At 45.0% G+C, this 20,457-nt stretch overlaps 1 protein-coding gene across 3 annotated transcripts in view; it reads right to left on the bottom strand.

Annotated features, from left to right (window-relative positions):
• Positions 1–20,457, bottom strand: part of CAPS2 (calcyphosine 2) — a 138,611-nt gene that overhangs the window by 82,662 nt on the left and 35,492 nt on the right. For all 3 annotated transcript variants that reach the window (XM_044280430.1, XM_044280431.1, XM_044280432.1), the window contains 3 exons: positions 14,588–14,707; positions 10,149–10,316; positions 2,512–2,637 (listed from right to left, as the gene is read on the bottom strand). In XM_044280430.1, the coding sequence (XP_044136365.1) occupies positions 2,512–2,637; positions 10,149–10,316; positions 14,588–14,707 (414 nt within the window). The remainder of the gene's footprint in view (positions 1–2,511; positions 2,638–10,148; positions 10,317–14,587; positions 14,708–20,457) is intronic.

Below are 20,457 nucleotides of genomic sequence, written 5' to 3'. Positions count from 1 at the left end.
TGGCAGTGGAGAGTTCCGATCGGAGTCCCAGTTTAATCGCTGGGGCTCCTATCGGTAACCATGGCAACCACGATGCTACTGCAGTCCTGGCTGCCATGGTTACTTAGCAATTTTAGAAGCATTATACTTACCTGCGCTGTATGTGACCGGCCGGGCACTCCTCCTACTGGTAAGTGATAGGTCTGTGCTTATAAGCCTTATTTTATATTGAAGTTTTAGTCAGTTAGGTTCACGCTGCGGAGACTCCAACTGATCATTAAAACAAAGAGGCTATGCTCCTTTTCTGTCTTTTAGGCTGTGACACACAGACTTTCTCTGAATCTGTACGCCACTCTGTCCACGGAGCAAAGCTGACCAGAAACCGAGAGGCCTTTTCACCTTTGTTTTAGTGATCATAGAGATCTCTGCACCCAGACCCCACCAATCAAAACTTCATGTCACTATAACATGTCAGAACGTTGTTTAAACGATAGTCACCCTTTAAAGAAACTGTGCCAAGTTATCCCCTATCCACAGGCAAGAAAAGGAACTGATTGCGGGGGCCACAGCGGTCAGATTTCCTGAGAATGAGGGTCCTGTTCCCCCCATCTGATGGATCGGCAGGTTGAGCATGTGCCCTGCAACTCCCTTTATTCTCTATGTGACCATCAGAAATAGCTGAGTGCTGTACTGAGTGCTGTACTCAGCTATTTCTAGCAGTCCCATAGGGAATAAATAGAGTGACAGGGCACATGCTCGATCTGATGATCCATCAGATGGGGGGAACAGGACCCTCATTCTCAGGATCGGTGGGGATCCTAGTGGTCGGACCCCCCCACCGATCAATTAGTGGATAGGAGATAGCTTCTAAATTTGGTAAAACCCTTTAAATAAACTGCTGGCCCTCAGTGGACAGCAGCCCTCATTTGCATAAAGAATCATAAATTTGTCTAAGGCTACTTTCACACTGGCGTTTCTGGGTCCGTTTGTGAGAGCCGTTCAGGGCTCTCACAGGCGGTCCAAAACGGATCAGTTTTGCCATTAATGCATTCTGAATAGATAAGGATCCGTTTAGAATGCATCAGTTTGCCTCAGTTTGGCTCCTTTACGCCTCCATTCCGCTTTGGAGGCAGACACCGTCTGACGAAACTGAGCCAAACTGATCCATTCTGACACACAATGTAAGTCAATGGGGACGGATCCGTTTTCACTGACACAATATGGCACAATAGAAAACTGATCCGTCCTCCATTGACTTTCAATGGTGTTCAAGATGGATCCGTCTTGGCTATGTTAAAGATAATACAAAAGGATCCGCTCTGAACGGATGCATGCGTTTGTATTATCTAATGGATGCGTTTGTGCAGATCCATGACAAATCCGCACCAAACGCGAGTGTGAAAGTAGCCTTATATTAAGGCCTCATGCACACGACCGTGCTGTTTTTTGCGGACCGCAAACCGCGGATCCGCCAAAAAACAGAAGCCGCCCATGTGCCTTCCGCAATTTGCCTATTTTAGACGCAAAACGGACAAGAATAGGACATGCTATATTTTTTTGCGGGGCCTCGGAACGGAGCAACGGATGCGGACAGCCCATGTAGTGCTGTCCGCATCTTTTGCAGCCCCATTGAACTGCGGCTCGGATGCGGACCCGAAAAACGGTAGTGTGCATGAGGTCCATTCACACGTCCGTGTGTGTTTTGCGGATCCACAAAACACGGACATCAGCGATGTGCGTTCTGCATTTTGCGGACCACACATCACCGGCATTCTCATAGAAAAGGCCTTTTCTTGTCCGCAATTGCGTACAAGAATAGGACATGTTCTATTTTTTTTCGGGATCGGAAATGCGGACCCGGAAGTGCGGATCCGGACAGCACATCGTGCTGCCCCAAAGAAATGAATGGGTCTGCAATTCTGTTCCGCAAAATGCGGAACGAAATTGCGGATGTGTGAATGGAGCCTAAGACTGGGATTCATATTCTTAGACAGCACAAAGTTTGATAGTAATAGTAAATATGCCTCAGTGTTTCATGGAAGCAGATTTCTGTCTACATGGCATGACCTGCTGCCCAGAAACCATGATTTCACCCCATGAGCAAGCGTTTCCTCGTTCACTGGGTGAACAGCGGCACCTAAATAGGGCATTCCTAGGAACACTCCTTCTGATAATTGCCCTGATCATTGGCCCCTTCACGTTGCTGCAATTGTACAGCATATCATAGAGACAGTAGGACGTATTTATCAAACCTGTCTAAGAGGAAGACTGGTCTTATTGCCCATACCAACCAATCAAGACCATGGGCACCTCCAGGCAGTGGACGGAGACTGGCGGTTACTGCTAGCACATTATTACTACTAAAGAGAATGGTTTACATATGAGGTCATGGTTCATAAGTAGGCATACCTTCTTTTTTATAATGCTTTTCCCATAACTGCACTTACTTACATGACAGTTCCTAGTAAGCGGTATAAGGACAGAAGTTTCAGATGATTGTAACAGCACGTATATTGTATAGATAAGACTTACAGCTTCCAGCTTCCTCAGGCTATGCTGCGCTGTGTACGGTTTACTGGTGTAGCAGCGCTGAAGGTAGACTTTATCATCAAATGGTGTTATCATAGCAAAACCTCCATCCTCAGGTCTTCCACCCTGCTGAGAACACAACAGCAAATCCCTTTACGGGTTAATTGGCTTCTTTATAAAATGCGGCACACAATAGTAGACCCTGGCCTAGTGTACAGAGCTAATGCTGTGCAGAATAAATGATCATTAAAGCGGTTTTCTGAGACTTAAATACTGATGACCTATCCTATGGATGGGGGTCCGGCACAGGGGACCCCTGCTGAGCAGCTGTTCGAGAAGCAGCGCTCGCAGTAGTAGAGTGACGACACGTCATCGGTCATGTGCCTAGGAGCGGCTCAGCCCCATAGAAGTGAATGAGGCTGAGCTGTTATACCAAGCACAGCACCTATACTATGTACAGTGCTGAAAGAAGGCCTCGTGCGCTGGTGCCTTCTCAAACATCGGTGGGAGTCCTGGGTGTCAGACCCCCACCCAGGGGCGTAGCTATAGGGGGTGCAGAGGTAGCAGTCGCTACCGGGCCCAGGAGCCTGAGGGGGCCCAAATACCCTTGTACTGCATAAGAAGACACACAAAGCACTGAGGGAAGGGGGGCCCCAAACCTAACTCTTGCACCAGGGCCCATGAGCCTTTAGCTACGCCCCTGCCCCCACCTATGAGATACTGATGGCCTATCCTGAGGCTAGTTCCTCAGCATGTACATCTCAGAAAACCCTTTTAAGCCTTTTCATTACATATGAACTATTTTAGTCTTAAAAATCCCTTTCTGGTGCATCAATACTGAGTAGCACCCTACTGTCTATACTCTCCTTTATACTATAACACTAAGAAATGGGTCACAATGGGTGTAGTTTCTACATATAAACCTTTAAAAAGGAAGAAATCTGACAACCATCAGAGCACGCCTGAAATAAATAAAAATGGACTATTACATCCCTAGCATATCCCTCACCGCCACTCTGGGTCTCCTGGTCGGGCTCTGTTGACCCAGTGGCAATGGTGGTGTCACATCGACCACTGCAGGCAATCACTGGCCTCAGAGGCGCCTTGCTCGAGGCCAGTGACTGGCCTCAGCGGTCACATGTGGTCGACATGACATAACCACTGCAGCCGAGTCAATACAGGAAGGGAAACCGGAGCCGTGGTTCAGGATCTTCTGCTAGGTAGGTAATAGTCTTTTTATTAATCCAGGCAGATACTGAGTGTTGTCTGGTTTCTTCCTGAAACTGGACACATGTAAACTGTAATATCATAATGACTAGCTTACATAAATAAAAACACATATAAAAGTTATCTAAAAGCCTCCATATTCTTTGTAAAAAAAAAAAAAAAAGAAAACATAAATTACTTCGCCTTTGATGCTGCCAGAAAAAAAAATCACATTAAGCTTTACCTTGACTTAAAAACCCATACCGGAGCGTCGGAATCCATTTACCATATTTTCAAGAAGCCATTATCGCTGAGCTTCACATCAATACTTATTAGTATAAAGAACATGTTCAGTAATGACATGGCAATGAAAATTGCTACTGCTTATTAATAATAAATGTAGACTTGGTCTTAATTGTGACTAGGGTGAAGAGAGCTAGTCGCCTGCATGTATCAAACACAATGAGCGATGAGTTTTCTGAAAATGGGAGCGCACACTGCCCCCTACTTTCTGTATCATTTACTATCAATATACAGTTCACTTTGCAAAAAAATGCCTCGTGTATTTCATACACACTAGATGGTCAGCCGCTTCCACCGAAATCGACAGATTTGGCCAACATAGAAACATAGAATGTGTCGGCTGATAGGAACCATAATTATAATATGTATAGCCATCTTAAAGGGTTTGTGTCATGAAACATATTCTCCATTTTTCAAACTACCATGTTATTAAACATTTAGTATAGCCAGTGACTTATTCAATAAAACGTATCTGTATAGCGCCACCTGCCCTTTGTTCTTTTCCTTATTAATTGTCCGTCTCATTGAGGTGGTCGCATGCGCTCAGTTTAAATCTTCTACTGCCACCAGCCATATGTTCTGTTAGAAGCTGTGGCAGTTACGGGGAGAGAGCTGCAGCAGAAAGGATACGCCCTCTGAGCTGCCAGGCTGAAGATAATCTAGCACAGCAATTGGAACCATGGATGTGGGGATCTCTGGAACCATGTGAGGTACAGGGCTGGTTCTAGCTTTGTTAGAAAGAGGTTGTCATGTCCTATATGATGTCTGATCTTCATTTTTTTAAATCAATCATGGGATACTGTGACTGTCCCTCCTGTGAGAGAGGTGAGAAGATCAGATGGACTTGCTGCACGTGAGACTATCCGATGGGTCTCTCTGTTTTCCTCTATGTATGTTGTCGTTTGGCAGGATCTCACCTCTCATCAGGTGCCGCTCGTTATCAGTGATGAGGCTCTATTTTGATAGTTTCTGCTTGGAGTTGCTAGTGCTGGTTTGTCTTGAATCTCCTGCTTCTCGATACATCTCTAAGCTAAGTACTTGTTGCCTTCCCTGTTTCATATTATTTGGTGTGTGTGTTGTTTCTAGGCCTCAGGGAGACGCAGGTTCCTTCATTCTGGAAGGAACTAGCTGTCTCATGCCCTGCTACCTATCCTAGGGCTTGTCAGTTTTAGCAGGGTATTAGGTATCCGGTGTATGAGTATTTTCACCATCAGGATCTGCTCATACTGGCAGGAGTTAGGTAAAAGCCTAGGGATTATTAGGAGGTCACCATCCTTCTTCCTTCGCTTTTGGAGGCCTAGATTGTTGTCTATTCGTTGTGGTGTGTATTTGGTGTTTTACCTTTCCCTTAATCTGTGAAAGATAACCCATTTAAAGTTCCCATTTTATAACTGGTGCTTAGATGTCAAGAATGTGTCTGTTAACTCGCTTATAGGCTAACCATGAAAGAGACGTTTCATCAAATTTTTAAATTACATATTAACAATTTATATGGGAATCTTATAATATTTTTAAGTCACCCCATGTATACTATTGTCCAGGTTCTTCCTCTTTGTTTGGACTTTTAGCATGACAGAGAGTCTCACTTAAAGGAAATCTCCATCTCCTTTTTCTCTAATGTTTTTATATTCTGATTACAGATTTTTCTTTCTGTTTCTTGACCATGATTATGGGGACAGCCATCTTGCCTGAGCTGTTCTTAACAGCATTTACACAGCATAAAAAAAAAATTGCTTTACGGCAGCCACATGAGCCATAGACACAATGGTCAGGAGGGGACCTCATTGACTTCTTTGGGAAAGTTTTCTGGGCATGCTCTGTGACCTGTACAGAGGTCATTGTACAGGGAAAGAAGAGATAAGATTTGAAAAATCACTTAAGGTCCTAATACACAGGCAGATTATTGTTAAAGTCATCACTAACGAGCAGTGTAATACTGCCGCCGATTACCCGATGAATAAGCAAACGCTTATTCATTGGGTAATCGGGATCTTTAACATGTTAAAAAATCCTGGTCTGCCGGCGTCAGATCGCACCATATAATAAACGCCCTGCTGCCGGCAAACAATGAGACGGTATAGGGTCAAGCAATGCATTAGTGATCGCTCATCCCTATACTGAGGAGGAGATTGCTGCATGTAATAGGCAGGCTTCCCTCTTTTTTTTGAATCAAATCGTTTTTATTGAAACAATAGCCGTAGGACATCATAAAAACAATACAGCCTTTCCGCATCATATCCACCACGTGGAATCAATATACAACAGTATCCATATAAATACCAACATATGATTATACCAGGTATCAGTATATAGCATGTATATTCGTAGACACAGGTAATGAGACAAACATTTGTACCTGTCCTAACTAGCCCCAAGACCCCTCCCAAATACCCAACCCCCCCCCCCCCCCCACCCTTCCCTAACCCCTCCCCACCCTACTAACTGGTCATGAGCCATCCAATGTCTATATAACCACATGAGTATGAGATAGCCATTCACTCCACAATTTATCAAATTTCTGAGAACACCCTCTCTTCACATACACCCCTTTTTCCAATATCAACATGTCATGCACTTTCCGTTCAAACTCTTCTAATGTGGGCGGACTTCCCTGGATCCACCTCATGGCCACCAACTTCCTAGCCACATACAACAACCTCCCCACAGCCACCTTAACCGATTCAGTCCCTCCAATCTCAGACACATACCCCAACACACACACCTTAGGGTCCTTTTGAATTTGCAAAGACATTTTACTGTTAATCATATTCCTGACAGCATCCCAATAAGCACCAATAACTGGGCAAGACCACAGCATATGCAACAAATCCGCCCCATCTTCCATACACTTAGGACACTTATCATCACTTCTTACTCCAACCTTTTTTAGGAACACCGGTGTTTTGTATACTCTATGTATGATAAATAGTTGGGACAACTTGCCCTGTTCACTCAAGGACACCCTGGGGACTCCTTCCAGTATATCCTCCCATTTATCCTTAGACATACCTCCAAAGTCAGCCTCCCATTTCTTCATTCTTAAGAGCGGGAACCCCTCTAAGAACTTATCAAGTAAAAGAGCGTACACTTGTGATATCAGCCCTCTTTTCCCCCCTCCTGTCGAGAGAACAAGCTTATGAACCGTCTCCATTCGTGCTATCACACACCCTTTCCGCAGCGTGACCTCAAGGGCATGCCTCAATTGAAGATATTTATAGAACCATCCCCTAGGGATATTAAATTCCTGCTGCAGGTTCTGAAACGACTTGCATAGCTTGTCCTCCATCAATTGGCCAATTCTCATCACTCCATGAGTTTCCCAATTCCGAAGTCCTGTCATGGCAAAAAATTCAGGCAATAGGTGATTATTTCTAATAGGGGAAAGCTCACTGATTCCACCTACACCTCTCAGTTGCTTCACCCTTGCCCAAACTTTTTTCATAAGTTCAACCAGAAGGACTTTTCCCCTCCCACCATGCATACCTGACCCCTCCAGAATGCCCATGAGGTCACGACTGCCCAACCAACGCTGCAATATCTGCCCTGTCATGTCCGGCACTTGGAAGCTAATCCAACCCTTGAAATGCTGACACTGGGAAGCCCAAAAATAAATCCATGCATTAGGAACAGCCAGGCCGCCTTCAGACTTAGGGTACTGCAATGTCTCCAGTTTAATCCTGGCCTGACCATACTTCCATATGAGATCCCTAAATATAGAGTGAACTTTCTTAAATCTGTCCAGGGGTATCCACACGGGAGCATTGTTCAGTACATAAAGCAACTGGGGCATCATAACCATTTTTAATAGATTCACTCTACCCACCACCGAAGGCAGGCTTCCCTCTTGACAATCGTCTGCTCTATCTGCCCATGTGATAGGGCCCTTAGGTTAGTCCTAGGGGAGGCAGTTCTGCTAATGTTAGTTACCAATCTGCAGATGCTACCTTGCCAGATGCCATGTTGGTAAATGGGCCCAACACACATTTGATCAAAAATGTGCACAAAGAGCTTCCATTTTTCATGTATAATAGGTATAATACCACTTTAATCCAGAATAATCTCTAATCCCTATTTCTTTGTTTGCATGTATAACAATGTGCTGTCATACGTATTTTGTTTGCTGTCTGCATGCTAGCTTTACAGATGGGCACGTGTGACTTTGGATGTGCTACTCTAAATTTTTTTGCAGCATGCTTGGAGGGTAGCCCCCTCCTTTACATTGAGCACTCACCGCCCATCTGCCCAGGGCTACTGAGCAGAGTATAAATGTAGCTGGTTCCTACACCGCACTGACTATTGTAGGCTTAAGGTCCTATTACATGGGCAGATTATCGTTAAGATAATCGCAAACGCTCTTTCATCAGATAATTGGGATATTTTAACATGTCGAAAAATCCTGGTTTGCCGGCGACAGATCGCACTGTGTAATAGGCACTCTGCTGCCGGCAAACAATAAGACAGTATAGGGACGGGCCATGCATTAGGTATCACTCATCCCTATACTGAGGAGGAGATGGCTGCATGTAATAGCAGAGAGTCGAATAAGGAGGTCGCTGGTGACAGATTCCTTTTAACTGTAACTGCATAAATTGCTAGGCACTGAGCGCCCCCTGGTGGTGGCAGCAGGCAGCCAACTTTGCAATAGATCGGAAGCAGGAGATTTATCAATGTATTTATGCCAGAATGAGCGTCATATTTATGAAGCACCTGTTCCACTTACTGACATAGAAGTTGAATAAAGTGGGTAAAGCCAAAGATGACTTTTTTATTATGATTTTTTGTAATTAAAGGATTTTTTTTAGATATTTTTATGGATGACTTATTCAAGCATAGGCTTGACAAAGGCTGTATATCAGCCGAAACGTTGCTGCTATGTATTTTGCTTTGAAGTCCCAATAAAAGACGATGATGTGAGATGCTGCTGACACCGTCTGCATTTATCCATATATTCTGGCCATTGGATCCAGGGCCATTGGTGAGGCTGTTGTATCTACCTGGATACATCAACAAGGACCGAGTGGTGCTGCTTCTACATTTTGTTTATTGCTATTCTCTAGATAGGTCATCAGTATCTGATTGGTGGAGGTCTGACACCCGGGATCCCCCATTGACCAGCTGTTTGAGAAGGTACCAGAGCTTGCAGTAGCACCACGGCCTTCCTGCAGCTTTCCCTATGCTATGTGATGTCACGTTGAAGTGACTGGGACTGAGCTGCGATACCAAGCCCAGCCGCTATCAAACGGATGGGTTTGCGCTTGGTGAGCTGAGAGAAGGCCACGAAGCTACCGTGAGCGCTGGTGCCTTAACAAACAGCTGATCAGCAAAGGTCTCAGGTGTTGGCCCATGACCAATCAGATACTGATGACCTAGCCAAAGGATAGGTCCTCAGTAAAAATATCTAAAAAAAAAAAAAAAAAAAAGCTTTAAAATTTAGTCTGCTTAATAAAAAAAAATAAAAATAAAAATTCATCAGAAATCTGGAGCATTGCACTTTGGCTGGGAGTGACTGGCGCAGGTCTACTGGGGACCTGGGTGGGGCAGGGGAAACCACACTAAGTTTTGCTATTGGGCCTTACGAGATCTGTGTATGGTCCTTCGATCAACATGTACATGTAATAAACTACTTCATGCATAAATGTATTTGTCTTGCCCCACTCAGTCATCCGCAGGAAGGTTTATTCCTGTCAATATTTGTTTAAGCTGAATGATATAAGTACAGGTGAAACTCGAAAAATTTTAATATTGTGCAAAATTCATTTATTTCAGTAATGTAACTTAAAAGGTGACACTAACACATGAGATAGACTCATTACATGCAAAGCGAGATATTTCAAGCCTTTATTTGGTATAATTTGGATGATTATGGCTTACAGCTTATGAAACCCCAAAGTCACAATTTTGAGGTCCCCTTTGCTCAGGGGGTATGGATTAATTAGCTGACTAGAGTGTGACACTTTGAGCCTAGAATATTGAACCTTTTCACAAAATTCTAATTTTAAGCTGCATTAATGCAATTCCTTTTAATTTGCATTACTGAAATAAATGGACTTTTGCCCGATATTCTAATTTTTCGAGTTTCACCTGTACATGTGTCATTCACATACATGTAAAGACGTGAACTACATATTCACCTCATGTCTATTATCCTGTCCTGCAGATTGCTGTTTATTCTTTTCTCTCATCGTATATTGCTTGTAGCTATTCTTCATATCCTCCTCATACTGCTGATACTTCAAGCGAAATCTGTCTGATGCTGATGGTAAATTCTCCGGAACGGTTTTCAACTGTGTTAGAGAAATCTGGTAGTCACAGAAGAATGACAGCATTAGGCTCATGCACATGGCACAGGTGACTACGCAAAAAAAAAATGAAAAAAAAGAAAGAAACAGACAATTATACTTTCCCTCATATAATATCTGCAGTGTCTAGTTGGCGGAGGATTTGGATAGGAAGATGCCGTCAATTCTGTAGCGGATGTGCTGCGGATTTCACCTTATGCACAGCGGGTCAGTTTCCACGAAGATTCATGCGGATTTTGTCCACACCATTGGATGAGATTTGTTAAAATCTCATTCAGGTTGCTTGTACTATGATACACTGAGGTTTTCTGTCTGCAAAATCCAGACAGAAACTAGGCAGCGTATCAATGTGTGAACATATCCTTAGACAGCACCACATATGGTCACGTCCTTTAGAATGAGACCATTAACGTGTACCTGTACTTTTAGCAAGCTCTACCTTTTCGCGGTGCTGAAGCACGGAACGGAACCTCAGAAAGTGTTCCGTTCCGCATCTCCGGATTTGCAGACCCATTGAAATGAATGGGTCCGCATCCGTGATGCGGAATGGCCACGGAACGGGACGCCTGTATTGCGGATCCGGGCACGGGCTTCACACGGTCAACTAAGGATAAGGGTCAACCTAAGTGAATAACCCCTTGAGAAAAAAGTGGCTGCTTTTTTCCAGAAACCTCACCGCACCTTCCCACAGGTTGCGTTTAGCGTTACAGCTCAGCCCCATTCACCTCAATGAGGCAGAGCTCCGATACCTGACACAACGGTGCAGTGCTGGTTCTGTTTCTAGAAGGGAGTGATCAGAAATTTTAGACAGCATCATTCCCGATGGCATTCAGGTTTTATTCGCAGTCCAGGCAAGTGAAATCAGTATTCTAAAAAGCACTTTCATTTCCGTGTTCAGCTGAAGTGGAAGTAACCATAGTGATGCATGGAAATCTGAAATCTGAGTGTGCCCATTGGGAGTTATCATAACGACATCCTTTCCAGTTCATAGTAGTTTGCTGCATAAAGTGAGATCAAAGACTCTTGCGCAGTGATGAGGTGAAATAGTGATCGTTTTAATGACAAAAGGGCCTTCTACACGGGCTGACAATCGCCTAGATCAGGCATGGCCAACCTGTGGCTCTCCAGCTGTTGTAAAACTACAATTCCCACCATGCCCTGCTGTAGGCTGATAGCTGTTGGCAGCCCGGGCATGCTGGGAGTTGTAGTTTTGCAACATCTGGAGAGCCTCAGGTTGGCCATCCCTGGCCTAGATCATCGCTAACTAGCGTTCATAGTAACGCTCGTTAGCGATTATCTGGCGGTGTAAATGTACAGACGATTACCTGATGAACGAGCAAAACGCTCATTCATCAAGTATGCTGATGGTTTGTGTGTAGTGGTTGCCAGATCGTGCTGTGTAAACGAGTCAGTATGGAAGAGTGTGGCATTATTGATCCCTCCTCCCCGTACTATGGAGGAGATCGCTGTATGTAAATGTACTCCCATCACTTCAGATATTTCATTTCCTTTTCCCACTCGTACACTTAGCTGCTTTTAAACTACTTGGAAAACTGCAGTTGCTAAGCTTCACCGCACAGTCAGACATGCAAACCAATAGCATCAGCCTAAGGGTCCATTCAGACATCCGTAGTATTTTGCCGTCCGCATATTGCGGACCGCAAAACACTGACACCGCACATCGCCGGCACTTAATAGAGGATTCCTATTCTTGTCCGCAGCTACAGACAAGAATAGGACATGCTCCATTTTTTTGCGGAGCCACGGACCGGAAATGCGGATGCGGACAGAACATCCGCATCAGCATGTTTTCCAGCCCCATTGAAAATGAATGGGTCCGCACCCGTTCCGCATAATTGCGGAACGGATCCAGACCCATTCTACAGACGTGTGAATGGACCCTAAGAGTGCATTCAGATGACCATGTTTCTGGGTCCGCATCTGTTCCGCAATTTTGAAAAATGTGTGCGCACCCATTCATTTCAATGGGGCCACAAAAGATGCAAGAATAGGCATTTCCATCATAGGGCCAGTCATGAGTGGTCTGCAAAATGCGGAACGCCCATTGCCAGTATCCATGTTTTGCGGACCATAAAACACATACGGTCGTCTAAATGTAGCCTAAGGCCTCTTTCACACGGACGAGTTTTGCGTGCGGGTGCAATGCGTGAGTTGAACGCATTGCACCCGCACTGAATCCGGACCCATTCATTTCTATGGGGCTGTGCACATGAGCGGTGATTTTCATGCATCACTTGTGCATTGCGTGAAAATCGCAGCATGCTCTATATTCTGCGTTTTTCACGCAACACAGGCCCCATAGAAATGAATGGGGCTGAGTGAAAATCGCAAGCATCCGCAAGCATGGTTGCTAGGAGATGATCGGGATGGGGACCCGATCATTATTATTTTCACTTATAACATGGTTATAAGGGAAAATAATAGCATTCTTAAGGCTACTTTCACATTAGCGCTTTTCTTTTCCAGCATAGAGTTCCGTCACAGGGGCTCTATACCGGAAAAGAACTGATCAGGCATATCCCCATGCATTCTGAATGGAGAGTAATCCGTTCAGGATGCATCAGGATGTCTTCAGTTCAGTCATTTTGACTGATCAGGCAAAAGAGAAAACCGTAGCATGCTACGGTTTTATCTCCTGCGAAAAAAACTGAAGACTTGCCTGAATGCCGTCATTTTTTACCATAGGAATGTATTAGTGCCGGATCCGGCATTCAAAATCCCGGAATCCCGGATCCGTTCCTCCGGTTTGCGCAGGCGCAGACCTTTAAAAATTAGAGAAAAAAAATACCGGATCAGTTTTGCCTGATGACACCGGAAAAATGCATTTTCCTGACTGATCAGGCATTTTTCAGACTGATCAGGATCCTGATCAGTCAGAGAAACGCCTGATAAGTCAGAAAAAATGACATGCGTTTGCATACAGTTTGCCTGATCAGGCAGGCAGTTCAGGCAACGGAACTGCCTGCCAGAATCAAACAACGCAAGGGTGAAAGTACCCTTAATACAGAATGCTAAGTAAATTAGGGATGGAGGGGTTAAAAAAATAAATAAAATGAAACTGACCTCATCCACTTGTTCGCGCAGCCCAGCTTCTCTTCTGTCTTCATCTTTGATGACCTGGGAGGAAAAGGACCTTTGGTGACATCACTGCGCTCATCACATGATTCATCACCATGGTGATGGATCATGTGATGGACCATGTGATGAGCGCAGTGACGTCACCAAAGGTCCTTTTTCCTCCCAGGTCATCAAAGAAAAGCCAGGCTGTGTGAACAAGTGGATGAGGTCAGTTTAATAATTTTTATTTTATTTTTTAACCCCTCCATCCCTAATTTACTATGCATTCTGTATTAAGAATGCTATTATTTTCCCTTATAACTATGTTATAAGTAAAAATAATAAAATCTACACAACACCTAACCCAAACCTGAACGCATTAAAACACTTTGCACTCATGCGGAAAAATCACGCATTTTCCCGCTACACACCCACATCCTATCCGGCCCTCACATGCGACGCCCGTGTGAAAGAGGCCTAAATGTGTAAGGCTTTGTTCAAACTTGCATTGAAGGTAAAGTAATAGACACCACCATTTTGAGGTAATTGGATAGGTCGGGCCCCGTTGGTGTCTGCCATGTGATAAATCTGTCGCAGCTTGTACTCTTATATCTGCTCAAAGGACCCAACAGAAAATTGAATCAATGAAAAGTTTTACATTTTTGAGACACACAAAAAACTAAAAATCTATGTAAGAAATCTACAGAAGTGACAGCAGCGACCATAAACCTGCCTGCTAACAGTGATAGTGGCACATGTCCAATCTCTTTTGGTAATAGATTAAACACATGCTACTGTATCTGGTAGTTTTTACTCCTACCTTGGAAGGAGTAGAAGTAAGAGTAGGAGTTTTGCTGCTCCACCTACTGACAGTAAAGGGTAATGCAGTATAAAGATGTACTGTATTATACAGGGATGCCCAATCTGTGGCCCTCCTGCTGTTTCAAAACTACAACTCCCAGCATGCTCTAATAGCTGTAGGCTGTCCAAGCTTGCTGGGAATTGTAGTTTTGGAACAGCTGGAAGGCTGCAGGTTGGGCATCCCTGGTATAATATATATTAAATATGTGGGATAAAATGTTAAATATAAAAACATAAATAAATGAAATTATATGACAGAAGATACTGACATTGACCATATCACAAATGTTATACATTTCTACACATCTTTGCATTAGCTCAGCTTTACCTACCTGTGGTTTCTGATCATGTTGTGCATATGGAGTGTGCAGAGGTGTTCCCCAACTGACAGTTGAGGATGAATCTGGAGGGCCAAACCTTGGGTACTCTTTACTTAAAGGTACATACGTGTCCTGAAATAAAAGAGCAAAAGTAAATTTAAAGGGGTTTTCCCAGGAGTAGAATATTGATGCCCTGTAGCCTCTTCATTCATTGGGGAGCTTGGACCGCCACCAAGCAGATATTGATGACCTATTCTCAGCATGAGGGAAAAATACATTCATAACCAGTATGGAATTTAAAATGTAATATAATCCTAATATAAACCAGTAATCTGCAGAATGTAAGCTCACATTAAGGTGAGGCTTCAGCTTTGGAGCAAATTTAAAGGGGTTGTCCCACAAAAAATATTCTAAAGTTTTCAAACCAGCACCTGGATCTGAATACTTTTACAATTGCATGTAATTAAAAATCTGTATAGCGCCACCTAATCTTTGTTTCTTTTCTTATTTCTTTGACCTGCTCACTGAGAAGGCCGCACATGCTCAGTTTCATCCTTCAACTGCCTCCGGAGCTGTGATAGGAAGAGCATGGACACTCCTCCGGAGCTGTGATAGGAAGAGCATGGACACGCCTCCGGAGCTGTGATAGGAAGAGCATGGACACTCCTCCGGAGCTGTGATAGGGAGAGCATGGACACTCCTCCGGAGCTGTGATAGGAAGAGCATGGACACGCCCCCTTAGCTGCAGCACAGAAGACACTCCTCGTGAGCTGTCAGCTTGATATAAATCTAGCAGAGCAATGAATGGGGAGATCTCTGGATCCAGTTGAGGTACAGGGCTGGTTCTAGCTTTGTTAGAAAGAGATTGTCATGGATTATATGATGTCTGATTTTCATTTTTTACATTATTCATGGGATAACCCCTTTAACCTGCTCACGACCGCCGTACGCAGGATTGCGTCTTCTCGGCGGTCATGCTCTTCTGGGTGGACGCGCCGGTGCGTCCTCTCGCGAGACGCGAGATTTCCGGGTAAGCCGGCCCGCGCATGCGCATCGCGGGCCGGCAAAATTTAAAGAACAAGTTCGTCATCAACCTGCCAGCCACGATCATTGGCTGGCAGGTTGATGATTTTCAAAAAAACAAATCAGCAGCCAGATAACCCATCATATTAGTAAATATGATGTGGTTATATGGCTGCTGTGCTCCTCTGCTCCTTCTTTTGGTCGGTTGGTTCCAGCAGAGGAGCAGAGGAGCACACATCACTGTGAGTACCCACCAACACCACACTTAGCCCCCAGATCACCTCCCAGCACCCGATTTAACCCTTTGATCACCCCTTCTTGCCCCTGTCAATCACTAGTGAAAAGGAAAAAAGTGATCAGTGCAAACTGTCACTTTTTTTTTTCACTGGTATTGACCGTTAGGTTTTAGGTATAGTTTAGGCCCCTTGGTTAGGTAGTTTAGCGATCAGTTAGCGCCAAGCCCACCGCACCGCAGTCCGTTATTCGCTGATTAGCGTATCGCTAATCAGCATTTGTACTTTTATAGTATCTGAAAGTGATCAAAACTGATCACGGTCAGATCTATAATTGTATTAGTGTCACTTTAGTTCGCCCTCCACCCAAAACGCAGTGTTTGCCCGATCAGGCCTGATCGGTCGCCCACACATGCGTTCGCCCATGCCCGCCCCTCCGCAGTGACAAAAAATTTTTTTTTTTGATCACTGCACATTCACTTTACACGCACTGCGGCGATAAAAAAAAAATCAGTTTTGATTAATTCGCTAGCCTCCCCTTTGTAAGACAGGCTTGCTTTTTTTTCTTGGGTAGTCTCAGGGAATACCCCTAAATTTAGTTGCCCAAATGTCTAACAGGGGGTATTCCTCTGAAGAGGCCTACAGGCTTCTGACCCAGTCGGATGAGGAGTGGGAACCCTCATCTGATGAATCCAGCGGGTCAGAATACGAACCTGTAGAATGCAGTGGCTCTCTGACCCAAAGTTCGGACGCCTGATACCACCAGGCGTACCCGGCCCCGTGTCGCTAGACCACAGGTTGCGCAGGATCCGCTTCAAGAGCATCAGAGTGGGGCTGGTGCTGTCGGATTACGTGGTGAGGCATACACCAGCAGCCCAGCCCTTCCTGGACCTAGTACCAGCACTGCCGTACAACCTGGTGAAGTGGCGAGCACCAGAAGGGCAGTTGAAGCTGGTACGGTGGCACGAGCAGTAGTGACCCCGTCGCAGCCACCGCAAAGACGTGCCCGTAGAGCCCCTAGAATCCCAGAGGTGCTGGCAAACCCTGATTGGCAGTCCCCAACTTCAGCCGCACCTGTAGTTTTCCCTTTCACTGCCCAGTCTGGAGTTCGGGTTGAGACAGCTCAGATCGGTTCGGCCCTGGGATTTTTTGAGCTGTTCTTGACTGCGGAGCTCTTGGACTTCGTTGTGGCCGAAACAAATCGGTATGCCACACAATTTTTATATCCGCCAACCCGGGAAGCTCTTATGCCCAGTCTTTCCGGTGGAAACCAGTCCAAGTTTCCGAATTTAAAACTTTTCTGGGCCTCCTCCTCAACATGGGCCTGACAAAAAAACATGAATTGCGGTCATATTGGTCCACGAACCCAATTCATCACATGCCCATGTTCTCTGCTGCTATGTCCAGGACACGATTTGAGACCATCCTGCGTTTCCTGCACTTTAGTGACAACACCGCCTCCCGTCCCAGAGGCCACCCTGCTTTTGACCGGCTCCACAAAATTCGGCCCCTCATAGACCATTTCAACCTGAAATTTGCAGATTTATATACCCCAGAGCAAAACATCTGCGTAGACGAGTCCCTGATACATTTTACCGGGCGCCTTGGCTTCAAACAATACATCCCAAGCAAGCGCGCCCGGTATGGGGTCAAATTGTATAAGCTTTGTGAAAGGGCCACAGGCTATACCCACAAATTTCGGATCTATGAGGGAAAAGATCAGACCCTGGAGCCGGTCGGTTGCCCTGACTACCTGGGGAGCAGTGGGAAGACAGTTTGGGACTTGGTGTCACCCTTATTCGGCAAGGGGTACCATCTTTATGTGGACAATTTTTACACAAGTGTGGCCCTCTTTAGGCATTTGTTTCTAGAACGGAGTGGCGCCTGTGGTACCGCGCGAACTAGTCGCGCAGGCTTCCCCCAACGGCTCGTTACCACCCGTCTTGCAAGGGGGCAGAGGGCCGCACTGTGTAACGAAGAACTGCTCGCGGTGAAATGGAGAGACAAGCGTGACGTTTACATGCTCTCCTCCATTCACGCAGACACAACAATCCAAATTGAGCGAGCAACCCGTGTCATTGAAAAGCCCCTCTCAGTCCACGACTATAATTTGCTCATGGGAGGGGTGGACTTCAATGACCAGATGTTGGCTCCGTATTTAGTGTCCCGACGCACCAGACGCTGGTATAAGAAGGTGTCTGTATATTTAATTCAATTGGCTCTGTACAATAGTTTTGTTCTCTACAGTAGGGCTGGGAGAACTGGATCCTTCCTCAAATTTCAGGAAGAGATCATCGCGAACCTCCTGTACCCAGGAGGTTCCGTGGCCCCATCCACCAGTGTAGTTAGCCGTCTACACGAGCGACATTTCCCCAGTGTCGTTCCTGGTACCTCAACCCAACCGTCACCCCGAAAAAGATGTCGTGTCTGTAGCAGGAGTGGAATAAGGCGTGACACCCGCTATTTCTGTCCTGACTGTCCTGACCACCCTGCCCTATGCTTTGGAGAGTGTTTCCGGAAGTACCACTCACAGGTACACTATTAGCATAGGGATCATCTCACCAGGACAGGCACACAGGGCTATTAGGGCCCATTCACTCACAGCTGCTGCAAACCTCTCCTTTCACCTGGGACAAAGTGCATAACGCACTACGCCACATCTTTGGGCGATTTGCGCTTTGCACATTGACCAATGGGGAAGGAGAGGTTTGTTCTATAAAGGTAAAAAATAAACAAAAAAAAACCAGTAAGCAAAAAGGTTAATGTTCAGTTAAAAAAGTTAAAGTTTATATGTTCTGTTGCAAAGTTAATAAAATTATTGCGTTGCGGCCTGTTTTTTTTTTTTTTTACCTTCCAGGTGGACCAACCGATCGACTAGCTGCAGCACCGATGTGCATTCTGACAGAAGCATTGCGCTGCTGTCAAATTACACGCGAGTCGGTGTATGCGGCGCTGCAAGACGAGATTTCTACTCTGCAGTAACAGATACGTTTGCCGAAGCATACGAGCTGAGCTGTAAAAAAAAAAAAATCCCGGCAATGATTTATTCATCCACATCGATTGATGTGAATGGAGAAATCTGGTTTGCCAGGGCATACGAGCTAAGTGGGTATGGATGTAGGGCGGAGCTCCTATGTCCTGGCAGACGCCTTTCCCCTCCTTTTTTTTTTTGGCAGAGATTTTTTCATCCACATTGATCGATGCGAATGAAGAAATCTGTGCCGTTCATTTTTTTCTTTCAGCCCAGAGGCTGAACGGAAAAAAAAATCTCATTACCTGTATGCTCAATATAAGGAGAATAGCAGAAACTCCTAATGCTGGCCATACATGTAATGATTGCGGAGACCCTCAAATGCCAGGGCAGTACAAACACCCCACAACTGACCCCATTTTGGAAAGAAGACACCCCAAGGTATTCGCTGAGGGGCATATTGACTCCATGAAAGATTTACATTTTTGTCCTAAGTTAGCAGAAAGAAAAAAAAATCTATTTCCGCTAACTTATGCGAAAAAAAAAATTCGATGAACTTGCCAGGCCCCTCATTGGATACCTTGGGGTGTCTTCTTTCCAAAGTGGGGTCACATGTGGGGTATTTATACTGCCCTGGCTTTTTAGGGGCCCTAAAGCGTGAGAAGAAGTCTGGGATCCAAATGTCTAAAAATGCCCTCCTAAAAGGAATTTGGGCACCTTTGCACATCTAGGCTGCAAAAAAGTGTGACACATCTGGTATCGCCGTACTCAGGAGAAGTTGGGGAATGTGTTTTGGGGTGTCATTTTACATATACCCATGCTGGGTGAGATAAATATCTTGGTCAAATGCCAACTTTGTATAAAAAAATTTGAAAAGTTGTCTTTTGCCAGGATATTTCTCTCACCCAGCATGGGTATATGTAAAATGACACCCCAAAACACATTCCCCAACTTCTCCTGAGTACGGCGATACCAGATGTGTGACACTTTTTTGCTGCCAAGGTGGGCAAAGGGGCACACATTCCAAAGTGCACCTTTCGGATTTCACCGGTCATTTTTTACAGATTTTGATTGCAAAGTACTTCTCACACATATGGGCCCCTAAATTGCCAGGCCAGTATAACTACGCCACAAGTGACCCCATTTTGGAAAGAAGACACCCCAAGGTATTCCGTGAGGGGCATGGCGAGTTCCTAGAATTTTTTATTTTTTTTTGTCGCAAGTTAGTGGAATATGAGACTTTGTAAGGAAAAAAGAGAAAAAAAAAAATCATAATTTTCCGCTAACTTGTGACAAAAAAAAAAAAATTCTAGGAACTCGCTGTGCCCCTCACGGCATACCTTGGGGTGTCTTCTTTCCAAAATGGGGTCACTTGTGGGGTAGTTATACTGCCCTGGCAATTTAGGGGCCCATATGTGTGAGAAGCACTTTGCAATCAAAATGTGTAAAAAATGGTCTGCGAAATCCGAAAGGTGCACTTTGGAATATGTGCCCCTTTGCCCACCTTGGCAGCAAAAAAGTGTGACACATGTGGTATCGCCGTACTCAGGAGAAGTTGGGGAATGTGTTTTGGGGTGTCATTTTACATATACCCATGCTGGGTGAGAAAAATATCTTGGTCAAATGCCAACTTTGTATAAAAAAATGGGAAAAGT

The sequence above is a fragment of the Bufo gargarizans genome, chromosome 2, assembly GCF_014858855.1.
Source record: "Bufo gargarizans isolate SCDJY-AF-19 chromosome 2, ASM1485885v1, whole genome shotgun sequence".
Taxonomy (NCBI): Eukaryota; Metazoa; Chordata; class Amphibia; order Anura; family Bufonidae; genus Bufo; species Bufo gargarizans.
The sequence above is the reverse complement of the archived record's forward strand: the minus strand, read 5'-3'. Positions and strand labels throughout refer to the sequence as shown.